This window comes from Cherax quadricarinatus, chromosome 89 (genome assembly GCF_038502225.1).
Source record: "Cherax quadricarinatus isolate ZL_2023a chromosome 89, ASM3850222v1, whole genome shotgun sequence".
Taxonomy (NCBI): Eukaryota; Metazoa; Arthropoda; class Malacostraca; order Decapoda; family Parastacidae; genus Cherax; species Cherax quadricarinatus.
In genome coordinates, this window is record NC_091380.1 from 10,480,203 (window position 1) to 10,495,578 (window position 15,376).

The window sequence follows — 15,376 nt, forward strand, 5'->3', positions numbered from 1 at the left end:
GTAAAGAAACAAGTCCAATATTTCAACCCTCGCCGGGAATCAAACCCGAAAACACCATGTGAAGCGAGAACTTTACCCACCAAACCACGGGCCACCATAACAAATACAATACACTGCTGAATGAAACCAATATTGCCATTTTTACAACTAATAATATTGAGCAGTGAGGCACGTAAATAAAGCTATTTTTAGCGGTTTTTTTACGTATCTCTGTAATCTGTAAATACCTTTGTAACTTGTGATGATTGTGACCAGACCTACCTGGAGTTCATTACCTTTGTAAATTGTGAGTTCATTACCTTTGTAAATTGTGAGTTCATTACCTTTGTAAATTGTGAGTTCATTACCTTTGTAACTTGCTCAGCTATCAAAACTTTGGAGTCCAGTCCCTGGACCCATTATGTACCTCTGTAATCTTTTGACTACCGCCCACAGGATGGGTATGGGGTGACTACCGCCCACAGGATGGGTATGTGGTGACTACCGCCCACAGGATGGGTATGGGGTGTATAATAAACATATTAAACTAAAACTAGCGGTTTTGGGGGAAGAATGTAGCGGTTTTTTGATGGTATAATATAGCGGGAGTGAGAGTGAGGGAGCCAGTGTAGTGTTGACAGTGGTGGAGGTCAGACGTTGTCTCAGTTGTCTCTGATTTACCTCTTATACACGTTTATTGTGTTGTATATGTTAGTGTATTATGTGAGAGTGTATGATACAAGTGTAGTTATGTTTGGTGGTAGTTATGTGTGGTGGTAGTTAGTGTTGTTAGAGTATAAAACAAGTTAGATAATAGTGTGGGCGTGGTACACACCTGTTAACTTATATATTTTAATTATGCCACCATAAACACCTGTTATGGTGGTAGCACATGTTTAAGCCCGGGTGAGGGGCATGGTGTGCCCTGGTGGGTATCCTGCCCGGGTAACATTACTGCCAGCTGCTACAACTCTGACATAAACTTTATATTTAACTCTGGTAGTCACAACCCCAGAGATTTTCCCCAGTTTCCGGGGCTCCACTTATCTCACCTCTTATTGAACGTTCCTTCATGTTGCTGACGGGCTCTTGATTCAGGGAATTGGATCTGTGCTCCACTTCCCTGAATTAAGCCTGAATGTCTTCCACTTCCCCCCCCCAGATGCTGTATAATCCTCCGGGTTTAGCGCTTCCCCTTAATAATAATCCACTTATGTCTACCTCTTAATACTCACTTATCCTCCATATACCCAGCATCCACTATATTTCGTGTATATTAACCTCTTATGTGAGTTATAATGAGGTGAAAATCAGTCCGTTATATCTAAGCTGTTTTAGACGTTACTCTTTTTGGTTTAGCGCTTCTTTGATTTTATAATAAATTAGACGTTAATATACCCAGCATCCACTATATTTCGTGTATATTAACCTCTTATGTGAGTTATAATGAGGTGAAAATCAGTCCGTTATATCTAAGCTGTTTTAGACGTTACTCTTTTTGGTTTAGCGCTTCTTTGATTTTATAATAAATTAGACGTTAATATACCCAGCATCCACTATATTTCGTGTATATTAACCTCTTATGTGAGTTATAATGAGGTGAAAATCAGTCCGTTATATCTAAGCTGTTTTAGACGTTACTCTTTGTGGTTTAGCGCTTCTTTGATTATAATTTATACATTAATAACTTGATTTAGACATGTACATATATGCAAGTCTTGGTCTACCATATATACCAACCAACTACAGTATTTCCTATATATTAACCTCTTAAGTAACGTCTAATGTGGTAATACCCAGTTGTACCCAGTACACATGTACTGTTTTACATGTTAATAAGTGTTACACACGGGTACACATAGGTACACATGTGTAAGTTTTAGACACAGGTACACAAGTACACATGTGTAAGTGTTAAACACGGGTACACATAAGCACACATGTGTAAGTTTTAGACACAGGTACACATAAGTACACATGTGTAAGTGTTACACACGGGTACACATAAGCACACATGTGTAAGTTTTAGACACAGGTACACATAAGTACACATGTGTAAGTTTTAGACACAGGTACACATAAGCACACATGTGTAAGTTTTAGACACAGGTACACATAAGCACACATGTGTAAGTTTTAGACACAGGTACACATAAGCACACATGTGTAAGTTTTAGACACAGGTACACATAAGTACACGTGTAAGTTTTAGACACGGGTACACATAAGTACACATGTGTAAGTTTTAGACACAGGTACACGTAAGTACACATGTGTAAGTTTTAGACACGGGTACACATAAGTACACATGTGTAAGTTTTAGACACGGGTACACATAAGTACACATGTGTAAGTTTTAGACACAGGTACACGTAAGTACACATGTGTAAGTTTTAGACACAGGTACACATAAGTAAACGTGTAAGTTTTAGACACGGGTACACATAAGTAAACGTGTAAGTTTTAGACACAGGTACACATGTGTAAGTACTCACACTTGGTCTAATATACCAAGCAACTACTATATTTGGTATATATTCACCTCTAATGAGGATATGCCTAGTTTTTTCTCTTACACATAATTTTAGACGCTAGTAAATAAGTTTATTTAGGTACATAATTATTATAATAAAAAAGCACTAAACCTACGAGGGTTATTTAGGTACAAGTACACATAAGTACAATTATCATACAGTTTAAATTACCCACCAAGATAATCCCAAGAATTAATAATTTATTTCCAATGTGATCTTGATGTTAATACCATTAAAATGATCAGCTTCCCAGTTTACACGTCACTATGTGTGATAATTTGTGTAAGTGTTTATCTACCTTTACCTAGATAAACTTACTCTGGTACATAATGAGAACCACAGTGGAACTGTTCAATATTATCCTAAGTCGAGTCAGCTTAAAGTATTATTAATGCACATCTACAATATACAGGACCCTGAAGTGTGTACAAAGAACTTTCACGGCGCACACAAGTATGATAAGGCACCTCAATTACTGGGAGCGCTTGAAGTTCCTGAACCTGTACTCCCTGGAACACAAGCGGGAGAGACATGATTATATACACCTGGAAAATCCTAGAGAGATTAGTACCAAATCTTCACACGAAAATCACTCCCTATGAAAGCCAAAGACTCAGCAGACGATGCAACATTCCCCCAATGAAAAGCAGGAGTGTCACTAGCACGTTAAGAGACAACACAATAAGTGTCAGGGGCCCCGAGACTGTTCAACTGCATCATAGCATACATCGGGGGGATTACCAGTCGACCCCTGGTTGTCTTCAGGACCCCTGGTTGTCTTCAGGACCCCTGGTTGTCTTCAGGACCCCTGGTTGTCTTCAGGACCCCTGGTTATCTTCAGGACCCCTGGTTATCTTCAGGACCCCTGGTTGTCTTCAGGACCCCTGGTTGTCTTCAGGACCCCTGGTTGTCTACAAGACCCCTGGTTGTCTTCAGGACCCCTGGTTGTCTACAAGAAGGCACTGGACAGGCACCTAAAGTCAGTACCTGACCAGCCGGGCTGTGGTTCGTATGTCAGTTTGGGTGCGGCCAACAGTAACAGCCTGGTTTGTCAGACCCTGATCCACCACGAGGCCTGGTCTCAGACCGAGCCGCGGGAACATTGACCCCCGAAGCCCTCTCCAGGTATATTCTAGGTATACTCCAAGCATTGGAAATAAGTCACTGACTGTTTGGGTTAACCTGGTGGATAATTTACACTATTATAATTGTACTTTCGCTTAAACGTACTGAAGATCGCAGTAAAACTGTCGCTTCATTATTATCCTCGGTTAAGCCAGCATAATGCACACCTACCATCTGACTTACGACCGAGTTCGGTTCCGAGAAACCGGTCGTGAGTCGAAATGGTCGTAAGTCGAACTTTACTACTGAATATCAAAATAACATTTTTGTAATGACTTTGGTTTATTTTGGTATTTCATGTTTTACTTTACTTTTTATGCAGTTAGTACTGTATTTTATACTGTAAGGTTTAGGATAAACACTGTGTACAACACAAACACTTGTTTATTTCCCAGAAATTTGGCATAAAAAACACAGTCGTAAGTCGAGTTGTCGTAAGTCGAGCAGGTCGTAAGTCGGATGGTAGGTGTATTATTAATGTAGCTCAATTGATAGCGTACTCGACTCGCATTGAGGTCTGGGAGTCGATCTCCATTGTAAGTGGAAACATCGGAACATATTTCCTTTAAACACCTGCTGTCATTGTTCACCTAGCAGTAAGTAGGTACCAGGGTGTTGGCTGACTTGTATGGGTTGCATCCTGGGGACAAAATTAACTTAAAATTCACAGAAATGCTCTGCATAACAAGGGGCTCTATATGGTATGCCAGTGATGTTATCTGTGCTCTGTATAAGTTGTATATATGTACTTGTAGAAAGTCTGGAAAATCATCTCTAGATTTCCTCATAAAATTAAAGTTTACCTAGGTTCCTTGATACAATTTTAGATTGTATACTCATCTTGTATAGTCATGTGTAGATTACTTCAGTTTGCATGTGGTCAGCAGTAACAGCCTGGTTGATCAGACCCCGATCCACCATGAGGCCTGGTCTCAGACTAAGCTGAAACCCTCTCCAGGTATACTCCAGGTATAAGTAACTGTGTCTGACTTTCTGGGGTTATCCTAAGTAATCTACACATATGCTGCTATGTGATACATAATTTATGTAACTATTTATATGTACCTGTATCTCATTGGGGTCCTTGTAATACCTAACTATTGCATAACTATTAGATACAGTTAGGAGTTGCTTCATAACTTGTAGATTCAGTTCACACGCCGAGTGTCCGGGATCACTCCCCAGCACACGTGAAACATTGGCTACAAGTTAATTTAGGTACAGGTCCATGTAGGTACAATTATCATACACAGTAACGTATAAATTACCCACCAGTAAATAGGTACCTGGGTGTTAGTCACCTGTGGTGGGTTGCATCCTGGGAAAGATTACAGGGCCCCAGTGGAAATAAATCCCTGAGGATATATGAACTTATTGGGTTATCCTGGATGGCTAACCCTCTGGGTTAAAAATTTGAACAATATTATATATTATCTTGTTTAAAAATCAGTCATGATTGACAAAAACAGCAAATCAAACGATGTAAGTCAATACAAATAAATACCACCATAGTTTTTACTGTCCTCACACCTCAACCCAACCCCCTTAACCTTTCCTATAGTGTACCACTGTTAAAAATTTGTTTAGAGTTTTAACCCTGGGAGAGGGTTAACCACCCAGGATAACCCAGGGTAGGGAGTGTTAGCCACCCAGGATAACCCAGGGTAGGGAGGGTTAACCACCCAGGATAACCCAGGGTAGGGAGGGTTAACCACCCAGGATAACCCAGGGTAGGGAGGGTTAACCACCCAGGATAACCCAGGGTAGGGAGTGTTAGCCACCCAGGATAACCCAGGGTAAGGAGGGTTAGCCACCCAGGATAACCCAGGGTAGGGAGTGTTAGCCACCCAGGATAACCCAGGGTAGGGAGTGTTAGCCACCCAGGATAACCCAGGGTAGGGAGTGTTAGCCACCCAGGATAACCCAGGGTAGGGAGTGTTAGCCACCCAGGATAACCCAGGGTAGGGAGTGTTAGCCACCCAGGATAACCCAGGGTAGGGAGTGTTAGCCACCCAGGATAACCCAGGGTAGGGAGTGTTAGCCACCCAGGATAACCCAGGGTAGGGAGTGTTAGCCACCCAGGATAACCCAGGGTAGGGAGTGTTAGCCACCCAGGATAACCCAGGGTAGGGAGTGTTAGCCACCCAGGATAACCCAGGGTAGGGAGTGTTAGCCACCCAGGATAACCCAGGGTAGGGAGGGTTAGCCACCCAGGGTAGGGAGGGTTAGCCACCCAGGATAACCCAGGGTAGGGAGTGTTAGCCACCCAGGATAACCCAGGGTAGGGAGGGTTAGCCACCCAGGGTAGGGAGGGTTAACCACCCAGGATAACCCAGGGTAGGGAGGGTTAACCACCCAGGATAACCCAGGGTAGGGAGGGTTAACCACCCAGGATAACCCAGGGTAGGGAGTGTTAGCCACCCAGGATAACCCAGGGTAAGGAGGGTTAGCCACCCAGGATAACCCAGGGTAGGGAGTGTTAGCCACCCAGGATAACCCAGGGTAGGGAGTGTTAGCCACCCAGGATAACCCAGGGTAGGGAGTGTTAGCCACCCAGGATAACCCAGGGTAGGGAGTGTTAGCCACCCAGGATAACCCAGGGTAGGGAGTGTTAGCCACCCAGGATAACCCAGGGTAGGGAGTGTTAGCCACCCAGGATAACCCAGGGTAGGGAGTGTTAGCCACCCAGGATAACCCAGGGTAGGGAGTGTTAGCCACCCAGGGTAACCCAGGGTAGGGAGGGTTAGCCACCCAGGATAACCCAGGGTAGGGAGTGTTAGCCACCCAGGATAACCCAGGGTAGGGAGGGTTAGCCACCCAGGGTAACCCAGGGTAGGGAGGGTTAGCCACCCAGGATAACCCAGGGCAGGGAGTGTTAGCCACCCAGGATAACCCAGGGTAGGAAGTGTTAGCCACCCAGGATAACCCAGGGTAGGGAGTGTTAGCCACCCAGGGTAACCCGGGGTAGGGAGTGTTAGCCACCCAGGGTAACCCAGGGTAGGGAGTGTTAGCCACCCAGGATAACCCAGGGTAGGGAGTGTTAGCCACCCAGGATAACCCAGGGTAGGGAGTGTTAGCCACCCATGATAACCCAGGGTAGGGAGTGTTAGCCATACAGGATAATCTAGGGTAGGGAGTGTTAGCCACCCAGGATAACCCAGAGTAGGGAGTGTTAGTTACCCAGGATAACCCTGAGCTGCTTGGGGATTAGCGTGGACGGTTACAAAGCATGGCTTGCTTCTACAGTGTTTTAAAAGCTGAGGTTGGAGAGTTGAAGGAGGAGGTCTGAAGGTCCACCTCAATGGGCCTGGGAGAGAGTGTGAGGTGGTTGGAGATGTGGGGAATGAGGCTTCTAGCAGTGAGGTGCAGTCTGTCTCTCACTGTGAGGAGGCTGTAGGTGGGGTGGTAGCAACGGCTACCAGCAGTGAGGTGCAGCCCAGCACCTGCTACAAGTGGCGAGTTGTTCACAGTAATGGGAGGCGCATCAGAGTAAGGAAAGTTAAGAGTGCAGATCTGAAGGTAGGAAATCGCTTCTCTGTTCTCCAGGATGAATGTACTTCAGTGGCCAGTGAAGGTAAGGGTACTACTGCCCCTGCTAATGAAGGTAAGCGCATTCTTGTGGTTGGTGACTCTCAGGTAAGATATGTTGATCGTGCTTTTTGTAATAGGAATAAGAAGATGAGAGATAGAGTGTGCTTCCCTGGAGCTGGTGTTGGGGACATTGTCAACAGACTGGATAATATCATGTCAGGTAATGGGAACAAGCCCATTATCTGTCTCAGTGCTGGTGGAAATGATATTGGGAAGGGTAGGAGAGAAGAGCTGCTAGATAAGTACAGGTCAGCTATAGATTTCATTAAGTCTAAGGGAGGGATCCCAATCATATGTAGCATCTTGCCTAGAAGGGGAGTAGGAAATGAATGGTTGTCTAGGGCAATTGGTGTAAATTGCTGGCTAGACAGATACTGCAAGGAACTTGCAATCCCATTCATTGACAACTGGAACAACTTTTATGGCAAACATGATATGTATGCAAGGGATGGGGTTCATCTCTCTGGGGCAGGGGTGGTAGCACTTGCAGACTCGATTGAGAAGGCCATTGGTGAAATGCCTATGATTTTAAACTGATGGAAGATAGAGGTATGGGTGTGTGTGGGAAACAAGCAGGTTGCAACACTAGGGTTGGAAACAGTAAATGTATAAAAGGCATTCAGCATGAAGTTATAAATAAAGACAATAGAACAGGTCAGCAAACAAAGGGGGACAGCAGAGGGCAGCAAGGGACTAGCTCCCTTAAGGTTTACTATACTAATAGCAGGAGTGTTAGAAATAAGATAGATGAGCTAAGATTAATTGCAAGTGCAGGAAACATAGATATTATTGCTATAACAGAGACCTGGCTCAATCTGAAAGATAGAGAGATGCCCTCTGAATGTCACATACAAGGCTATAAATTATTCCACACTGACAGGGTCAACAGGAAAGGTGGTGGAGTAGCGATGTATGTCAGAGACAATTTAAATTGTTGTGTTAGACAAGATATTAAATTAGAAGCGTCAGCCACTGAATCTGTTTGGTTACAGCTTCTCGAGGGCCGAGAAAAACTAATTTTGGGTGTGATTTACAGGGCCCCAAATCTTGATAGGGAGTGCAGTAAACTTCTATGGGACGAAATTCGTAAGGCATCTACATACGAAAATGTTGTGCTAATGGGAGATTTCAACTATAGACAGATTGACTGGAGCAATTTGACAGGAAATTTAGAGTCGGGTGACTTTCTTGATACGATCCAGGATTGTTTTTTAAAACAGTTTGTGACAGAGCCAACTAGGGGAAATAACCTCCTTGACTTGGTTCTTGCCAGTAGGGAAACACTAATTAATAATCTTGAGGTTAATGATGAGCTTGGGGAGAGTGATCACAAATCACTCAGTTTTAACATATCATGGAATTCCCCTAATAATGGCAATCAAGTCTCCGTCCCTGACTTTCGCTTGGCTGATTTCATAGGACTGAAAAATTACTTAGGTGGGCTGAACTGGAATGACCTGACTAGGGGTCAGGTAGGTGGTGATGGTTGCCGATATGATGCTTTCCAGGGCATAGTTCTAGCTGCTCAGTCAAATTATGTTCCAAATAGGGAAATCAGATCAAACAAAAATGATCCTAAATGGATGAACAATAGATTAAAATATCTGATTGGTCAAAAGAGAGGCATATATAGGCAAATCAAAAGAGGAGAGGGGCAATTAAGAAATCGATATATTCAGTTAAAGAGAGAAATAAAAAAGGGAATTAGAAAAGCAAATAGAGATTATGAGGTTAAAGTTGCAAGAGAATCGAAGACTAACCCAAAAGGATTCTTTCAGGTATACAGAAGTAAGATCAGGGACAAGATAGGCCCACTCAAAAGTTCCTCGGGTCAGCTCACTGACAGTGATAAGGAAATGTGTAGAATTTTTAACACATACTTCCTCTCAGTTTTTACACAGGAGGATACCAGCGATATTCCAGTAATGATAAATTATGTAGAACAGGACGATAATAAACTGTGCACTATTAGGGTCACAAGTGACATGGTCCTTAGGCAAATAGATAAATTAAAACCTAACAAATCCCCAGGCCCTGATGAACTGTATGCAAGGGTTCTAAAGGAATGTAAAGAGGAGCTTAGCACACCTTTGGCTAATCTTTTCAACATATCACTACAAACTGGCATGGTGCCAGATAAGTGGAAAATGGCAAATGTGATACCTATTTTCAAAACAGGTGACAGGTCCTTAGCTTCGAACTATAGACCAATAAGCCTAACCTCCATAGTGGGAAAATTTATGGAATCAATAATTGCCGAGGCAGTTCGTAGCCACCTTGAAAAGCATAAATTAATCAACGAATCTCAGCATGGTTTTACAAAGGGGCGTTCCTGCCTTACGAATTTATTAACTTTTTTCACTAAGGTATTTGAGGAGGTAGATCATGGTAATGAATATGATATTGTGTATATGGACTTCAGTAAGGCTTTTGACAGGGTCCCACATCAGAGACTATTGAGGAAAATTAAAGCACATGGAATAGGAGGAGAAATTTTTTCCTGGATAGAGGCATGGTTGACAAATAGGCAGCAGAGAGTTTGCATAAATGGGGAGAAATCAGAGTGGGGAAGCGTCACGAGCGGTGTTCCACAGGGGTCAGTGTTGGGCCCCCTGCTGTTCACAATCTACATAAACGACATAGATGAGGGCATAAAGAGCGACATCGGCAAGTTTGCCGATGACACCAAAATAGGCCGTCGAATTCATTCTGACGAGGACATTCGAGCACTCCAGGAGGATTTGAATAGACTGATGCAGTGGTCGGAGAAGTGGCAGATGCAGTTTAATATAGACAAATGCAAAGTTCTAAATGTTGGACAGGACAATAACCATGCCACATATAAACTAAATAATGTAGATCTTAATATTACGGATTGCGAAAAAGATTTAGGAGTTCTGGTTAGCAGTAATCTGAAACCAAGACAACAGTGCATAAGTGTTCGCAATAAAGCTAATAGAATCCTTGGCTTCATATCAAGAAGCATAAATAATAGGAGTCCTCAGGTTGTTCTTCAACTCTATACATCCTTGGTTAGGCCTCATTTAGATTATGCTGCACAGTTTTGGTCACCGTATTACAGAATGGATATAAATTCTCTGGAAAATGTACAAAGGAGGATGACAAAGATGATCCCATGTATCAGAAACCTTCCCTATGAGGATAGACTAAGGGCCCTGAAACTGCACTCTCTAGAAAGACGTAGAATTAGGGGGGATATGATTGAGGTTTATAAGTGGAAGACAGGAATAAATAAAGGGGATGTAAATAGTGTGCTGAAAATATCTAGCCTAGACAGGACTCGCAGCAATGGTTTTAAGTTGGAAAAATTCAGATTCAGGAGGGATATAGGAAAGTACTGGTTTGGTAATAGAGTTGTGGATGAGTGGAACAAACTCCCAAGTACCGTTATAGAGGCCAGAACGTTGTGTAGCTTTAAAAATAGGTTGGATAAATACATGAGTAGATGTGGGTGGGTGTGAGTTGGACCTGATAGCTTGTGCTAACAGGTCGGTTGCCGTGTTCCTCCCTTAAGTCAATGTGACCTGACCTGACTAGGTTGGGTGCATTGGCTTAAGCCGGTAGGGACTTGGACCTGCCTCGCATGGGCCAGTAGGCCTTCTGCAGTGTTCCTTCGTTCTTATGTTCTTCTTATTAGCTACCCAGGATAACCCAGGGTAGGGAGTGTTAGCCACCCAGGATAACCCAGAGTAGGGAGTCTTAACCACCCAGGGTAGGGAGTGTTAGCCACCCAGTATAACTCAGGGTAGGGAGTGTTAGCCACCCAGGATAACTCGGGGTAGGGAGTGTTAGCCACCCAGGATAACCCAGGGTAGGGAGAGTTAGCCACCCAGGATAACCCAGGGTAGGGAGTGTTAGCCACCCAGGATAACTCAGGGTAGGGAGTGTTAGCCACCCAGGATAACCCAGGGTAGGGAGTGTTAACTGCCCAGGTTGGTACACAGCAACCGCCCAGGGAGGTACTACCGTCCTGTGTAGGTTGGTAGACCACAACCACCCAGGGAGGTACTACTGTCCTGTGGTAGGTACTACCATCCTGTGCTAGGTTGGTAGACAGCAACCACCTAGGGAGGTACTACGGTCCTGTGATAGGTTGGTAGACAGCAACCACCCAGGGAGGTACTACCGTCCTGTGGTAGGTTGGTAGACGGCAACCACCTAGGGAGGTACTACCGTCCTGTGGTAGGTTGGTAGACGGCAACCACCTAGGGAGGTACTACCGTCCTGTGATAGGTTGGTAGACAGCAACCACCTAGGGAGGTACTACCATCCTGTGATAGGTTGGTAGACAGCAACCACCTAGGGAGGTACTACCGTCCTGTGATAGGTTGGTAGACAGCAACCACCTAGGGAGGTACTACCGTCCTGTGATAGGTTGGTACACGGCAACTGCCCAGGGAGGTATACTACCATCCTGTGCTAGGTTGGTACACAGCAACCGCCCAGGGAGGTACTACCGTCCTGTGGTAGGTTGGTAGACAGCAACCACCCAGGGAGGTACTACCGTCCTGTGGTAGACTGGTACACAGCAACCGCCCAGGGAGGTACTACCGTCCTGTGGTAGGTTGGTAGACAGCAACCACCCAGGGAGGTACTACCGTCCTGTGGTAGGTTGGTAGACAGCAACCACCCAGGAAGGTACTACCGTCCTGTGGTAGGTTGGTAGACAGCAACCACCCAGGGAGGTACTACCGTCCTGTGGTAGGTTGGTAGACAGCAACCACCCAGGGAGGTACTACCATCTTGCCAAGTAAGTGTAAAATGGAAACTTGTAATTGTTTTACATGATGGTAGGATTGCTGGTGTTTTTTTTCTCACTCATAAACATGCAAGGTTTCAGGTACAGTACATCTTGCTCCTACTTACACTTAGGTCACACTACACATGCATGTACAAGCATATACAGCCTCTCCTCACTTAACGACTAACGACTGAGTTCCATTCCTAAGACCACGTCATTAAATGAATTTGTTACTAAGTGAGGAGCATGGCCTATAATACCTAGGCATAATAGAGGCTGTCTTTGCATTGCAATCCACTATTGTAAATACAAAAAATCTCTATGTATTGTTTGCAAAGACATTAAATAAATAAAATACTAAATAAATAAATACTATAATGATAGTGAAAAAAAACCATACCATGGGCGGGATTGAACCCGCGGTCAGTCTCAAAACTCCAGACCGTCGTGAGTCATAATGATAGTGAGTTTGTGTCAACCATCTTTGATATTGTTTTAATGTTACCTTTGCACCATTTGTATCTTTTCTGGTATATTTTTAAATGTTTATGCAGTAGTGTGCTGTATATTGAAATAAACAGAAAAGAGGAAATAAGCTCTAATATATGAACATTTTTTAGTTATGCATGCTGGTCAGAGAGCCCATTGTAAGTCCTAGGTGTTGGTAAACAAGTACGTCGCTAAGTGAGGAGAAGCTGTGTGTATATATATGTGTATATATATATATATATATATATATATATATATATATATATATATATATATATACACACACACACGCATATATACATGTATATACAAGCCCCTCTCGGTTTTCTTCTATTTTCCTCCTAGTTCTTGTTCATTACTGCTTATCTCCATGGGAAAGTGGAACAGAATTCTTCCCCCATAAGCCATGCGTGGGAGCAAGGTGCTAGTAACCCCTTCTCCTATATATGTACATTACTAAATTTAAAGAGAAACTTTAGTTTTTCTTTTTGGGCCACCCTGTCTCTGGGATACAGCCAGTGTGTTGAAAGTAGTAATGTACAGTGTGTGATTTACAAGTTATAAAATGTTGTTAGGTACAAAGAAAGCCACTAACATGCCTGAGCATTTCTGGCAGACTAATACTAATGTGACACTACTGAAAAATCCATTGGTTTTAGTGGTAAGTTGTAAATACAGTATTCATTATTAAACATTACAAAAGAGGTTGCCAAAAATTTTAGTTATTAAGGTTTATAGTTGAGAGGTTGGAAGAAACAAAAGTATTACAATTGGTACAATTTACAATATTTCAAGATTACAATCTTGTGTATTAATATGGTAGACTGATATAGTGGTTATGAGTTCATAGGGATTTCTTGAGTCGTTTCAAACTGGTTGAATGATTTAGTATAGTGTTGGTATTGTTAAGTTTGGGAGACAAGATGATTTTTCATTATAGCCTTAAATTGACTGGTAGACAGGGGATCTTTCGCTGGTTCAGGTAATGAATTCCAGATCTTAGGGCCCTTCATGTGCACTGCATTACTGCTAGGTGAACAGTGACAACAGATGTAAGGAAACATGCCCAATATTTCCACTCATGCCAGGAATTTAACCATGGACACTCAGTGTGTGAGGCAAGTGCATTGCCAACCAAGCCATGGGAACTCTTCCTTGTCCTTCTTCCCTCAGCCCTGCTACTTAAAATTGTACTATTGTTTACTTAGTTATACAGCAGGCACTGTATAACTCTTATGGATTTAGGGCTATCCACTAAAGTAATATTAAAAACAAGCTGCTGATAATACAGTATTGTAATTTAACAGCCACATTTTCCTGCAGGTAGTAAAATGGGATTTGGCGCAGGAATCGGGGAGGGCGGTGGTGGTGCAGGAGGCAGCGGCACATCGGAGCGTGGATCTGGAGGTATCTTGTGGCAGATACTATGGCTGGTGCTGCTGATATTTGCTGCGATCTGGGTGGCAGGCTTTTGTGCTTGGTGGTACATTATGCTCATCCCATTCACAGTGTGTCTTCCTCCCATGGCGGTAAGTTGGTGTTGTGGTGATGGTATATTATACTCATCCTGTTAATAGTCTGCCTACCTTGGCAGCAAGTTAGTGTCCTGGGGAAGTTGTGGTATATTACTCATCCTGTTAATAGTCTGCCTACCTTGGTGGCATATTAGTGTCCGGGGAAGGTGTTGAAAATCAATTTCTGGCTGCCTACCTGCTGGGATTTAATGTACTGGCATATATTACATAAATTTCAACTAAGTTGATGCTTCACTTATACAAGTGTCAATGTCTTGTTTACTTTGGACACTGCTGTAGTGACAGTAAATGTAATGATACAGTCTACAGTACTGTAGTAGTAACAAGATGTTAGCCATGTCTATATCAGTTTATCCTGGTAATATACACATGGCACTGTGTATGATAATTGTAGTCACCTAAACTTATGCAACTACTTATGCGTACCTGTACCTAAATAAACTTGCCTACTTACTAATGCAATGGGTTAAAAAAAAGTTTACCACCACTTGACTCTTTAAAAATACATCTGTATGTTGTATATAAAAACTGCATACAAATCATACTTTTATAGCTTGAAATAAATAAATCTTGATTTTTTTCCACGAAGATGTTTAAAAGAGTAAAAGTACATACCTCACACAACAAGTACAGTACCAAAATTACATTGAACACGTTCACTTGTGTAGTGATGATCTGCATAGTCAAGATGAAGATTGTGCTTGTTAGTGCATGAGAGAACTAAGAGCACAAGTTGTTAGAACTAGAGGAAAGATCACAGGGGCAAGACTGACCCAGTACAAGTTGTTAGAACTAGAGGAAAGATCACAGGGGCAAGACTGACCCAGTACAAGTTGTTAGAACTAGAGGAAAGATCACAGGGGCAAGACTGACCCAGTACAAGTTGTTAGAACTAGAGGAAAGATCACAGGGGCAAGACTGACCCAGTACAAGTTGTTAGAACTAGAGGAAAGATCACAGGGGCAAGACTGACCCAGTACAAGTTGTTAGAACTAAAGGAAAGATCACAGGGGCAAGACTGACCCAGTACAAGTTGTTAGAACTAGAGGAAAGATCACAGGGGCAAGACTGACCCAGTACAAGTTGTTAGAACTAAAGGAAAGATCACAGGGGCAAGACTGACCCAGTACAAGTTGTTAGAACTAGAGGAAAGATCACAGGGGCAAGACTGACCCAGTACAAGTTGTTAGAACTAGAGGAAAGATCACAGGGGCAAGACTGACCCAGTACAAGTTGTTAGAACTAGAGGAAAGATCACAGGGGCAAGACTGACCCAGTACAAGTTGTTAGAACTAGAGGAAAGATCACAGGGGCAAGACTGACCCAGTACAAGCTGTTAGAACTAGAGGAAAGATCACAGG

General features: G+C 43.1%; 1 protein-coding gene across 1 annotated transcript in view; it reads left to right on the forward strand.

Annotated features, from left to right (window-relative positions):
- Nucleotides 1-609: 609 nt before the first annotated feature.
- Nucleotides 610-15,376, forward strand: part of LOC138855324 (uncharacterized) — a 28,621-nt gene continuing 13,854 nt past the window's right edge. Inside the window, exons 1-2 of the mRNA XM_070104174.1 lie at nucleotides 610-628; nucleotides 13,804-14,009. Of these exons, the coding sequence (XP_069960275.1) occupies nucleotides 13,812-14,009 (198 nt within the window). The 5' untranslated portion in view covers nucleotides 610-628; nucleotides 13,804-13,811. The remainder of the gene's footprint in view (nucleotides 629-13,803; nucleotides 14,010-15,376) is intronic.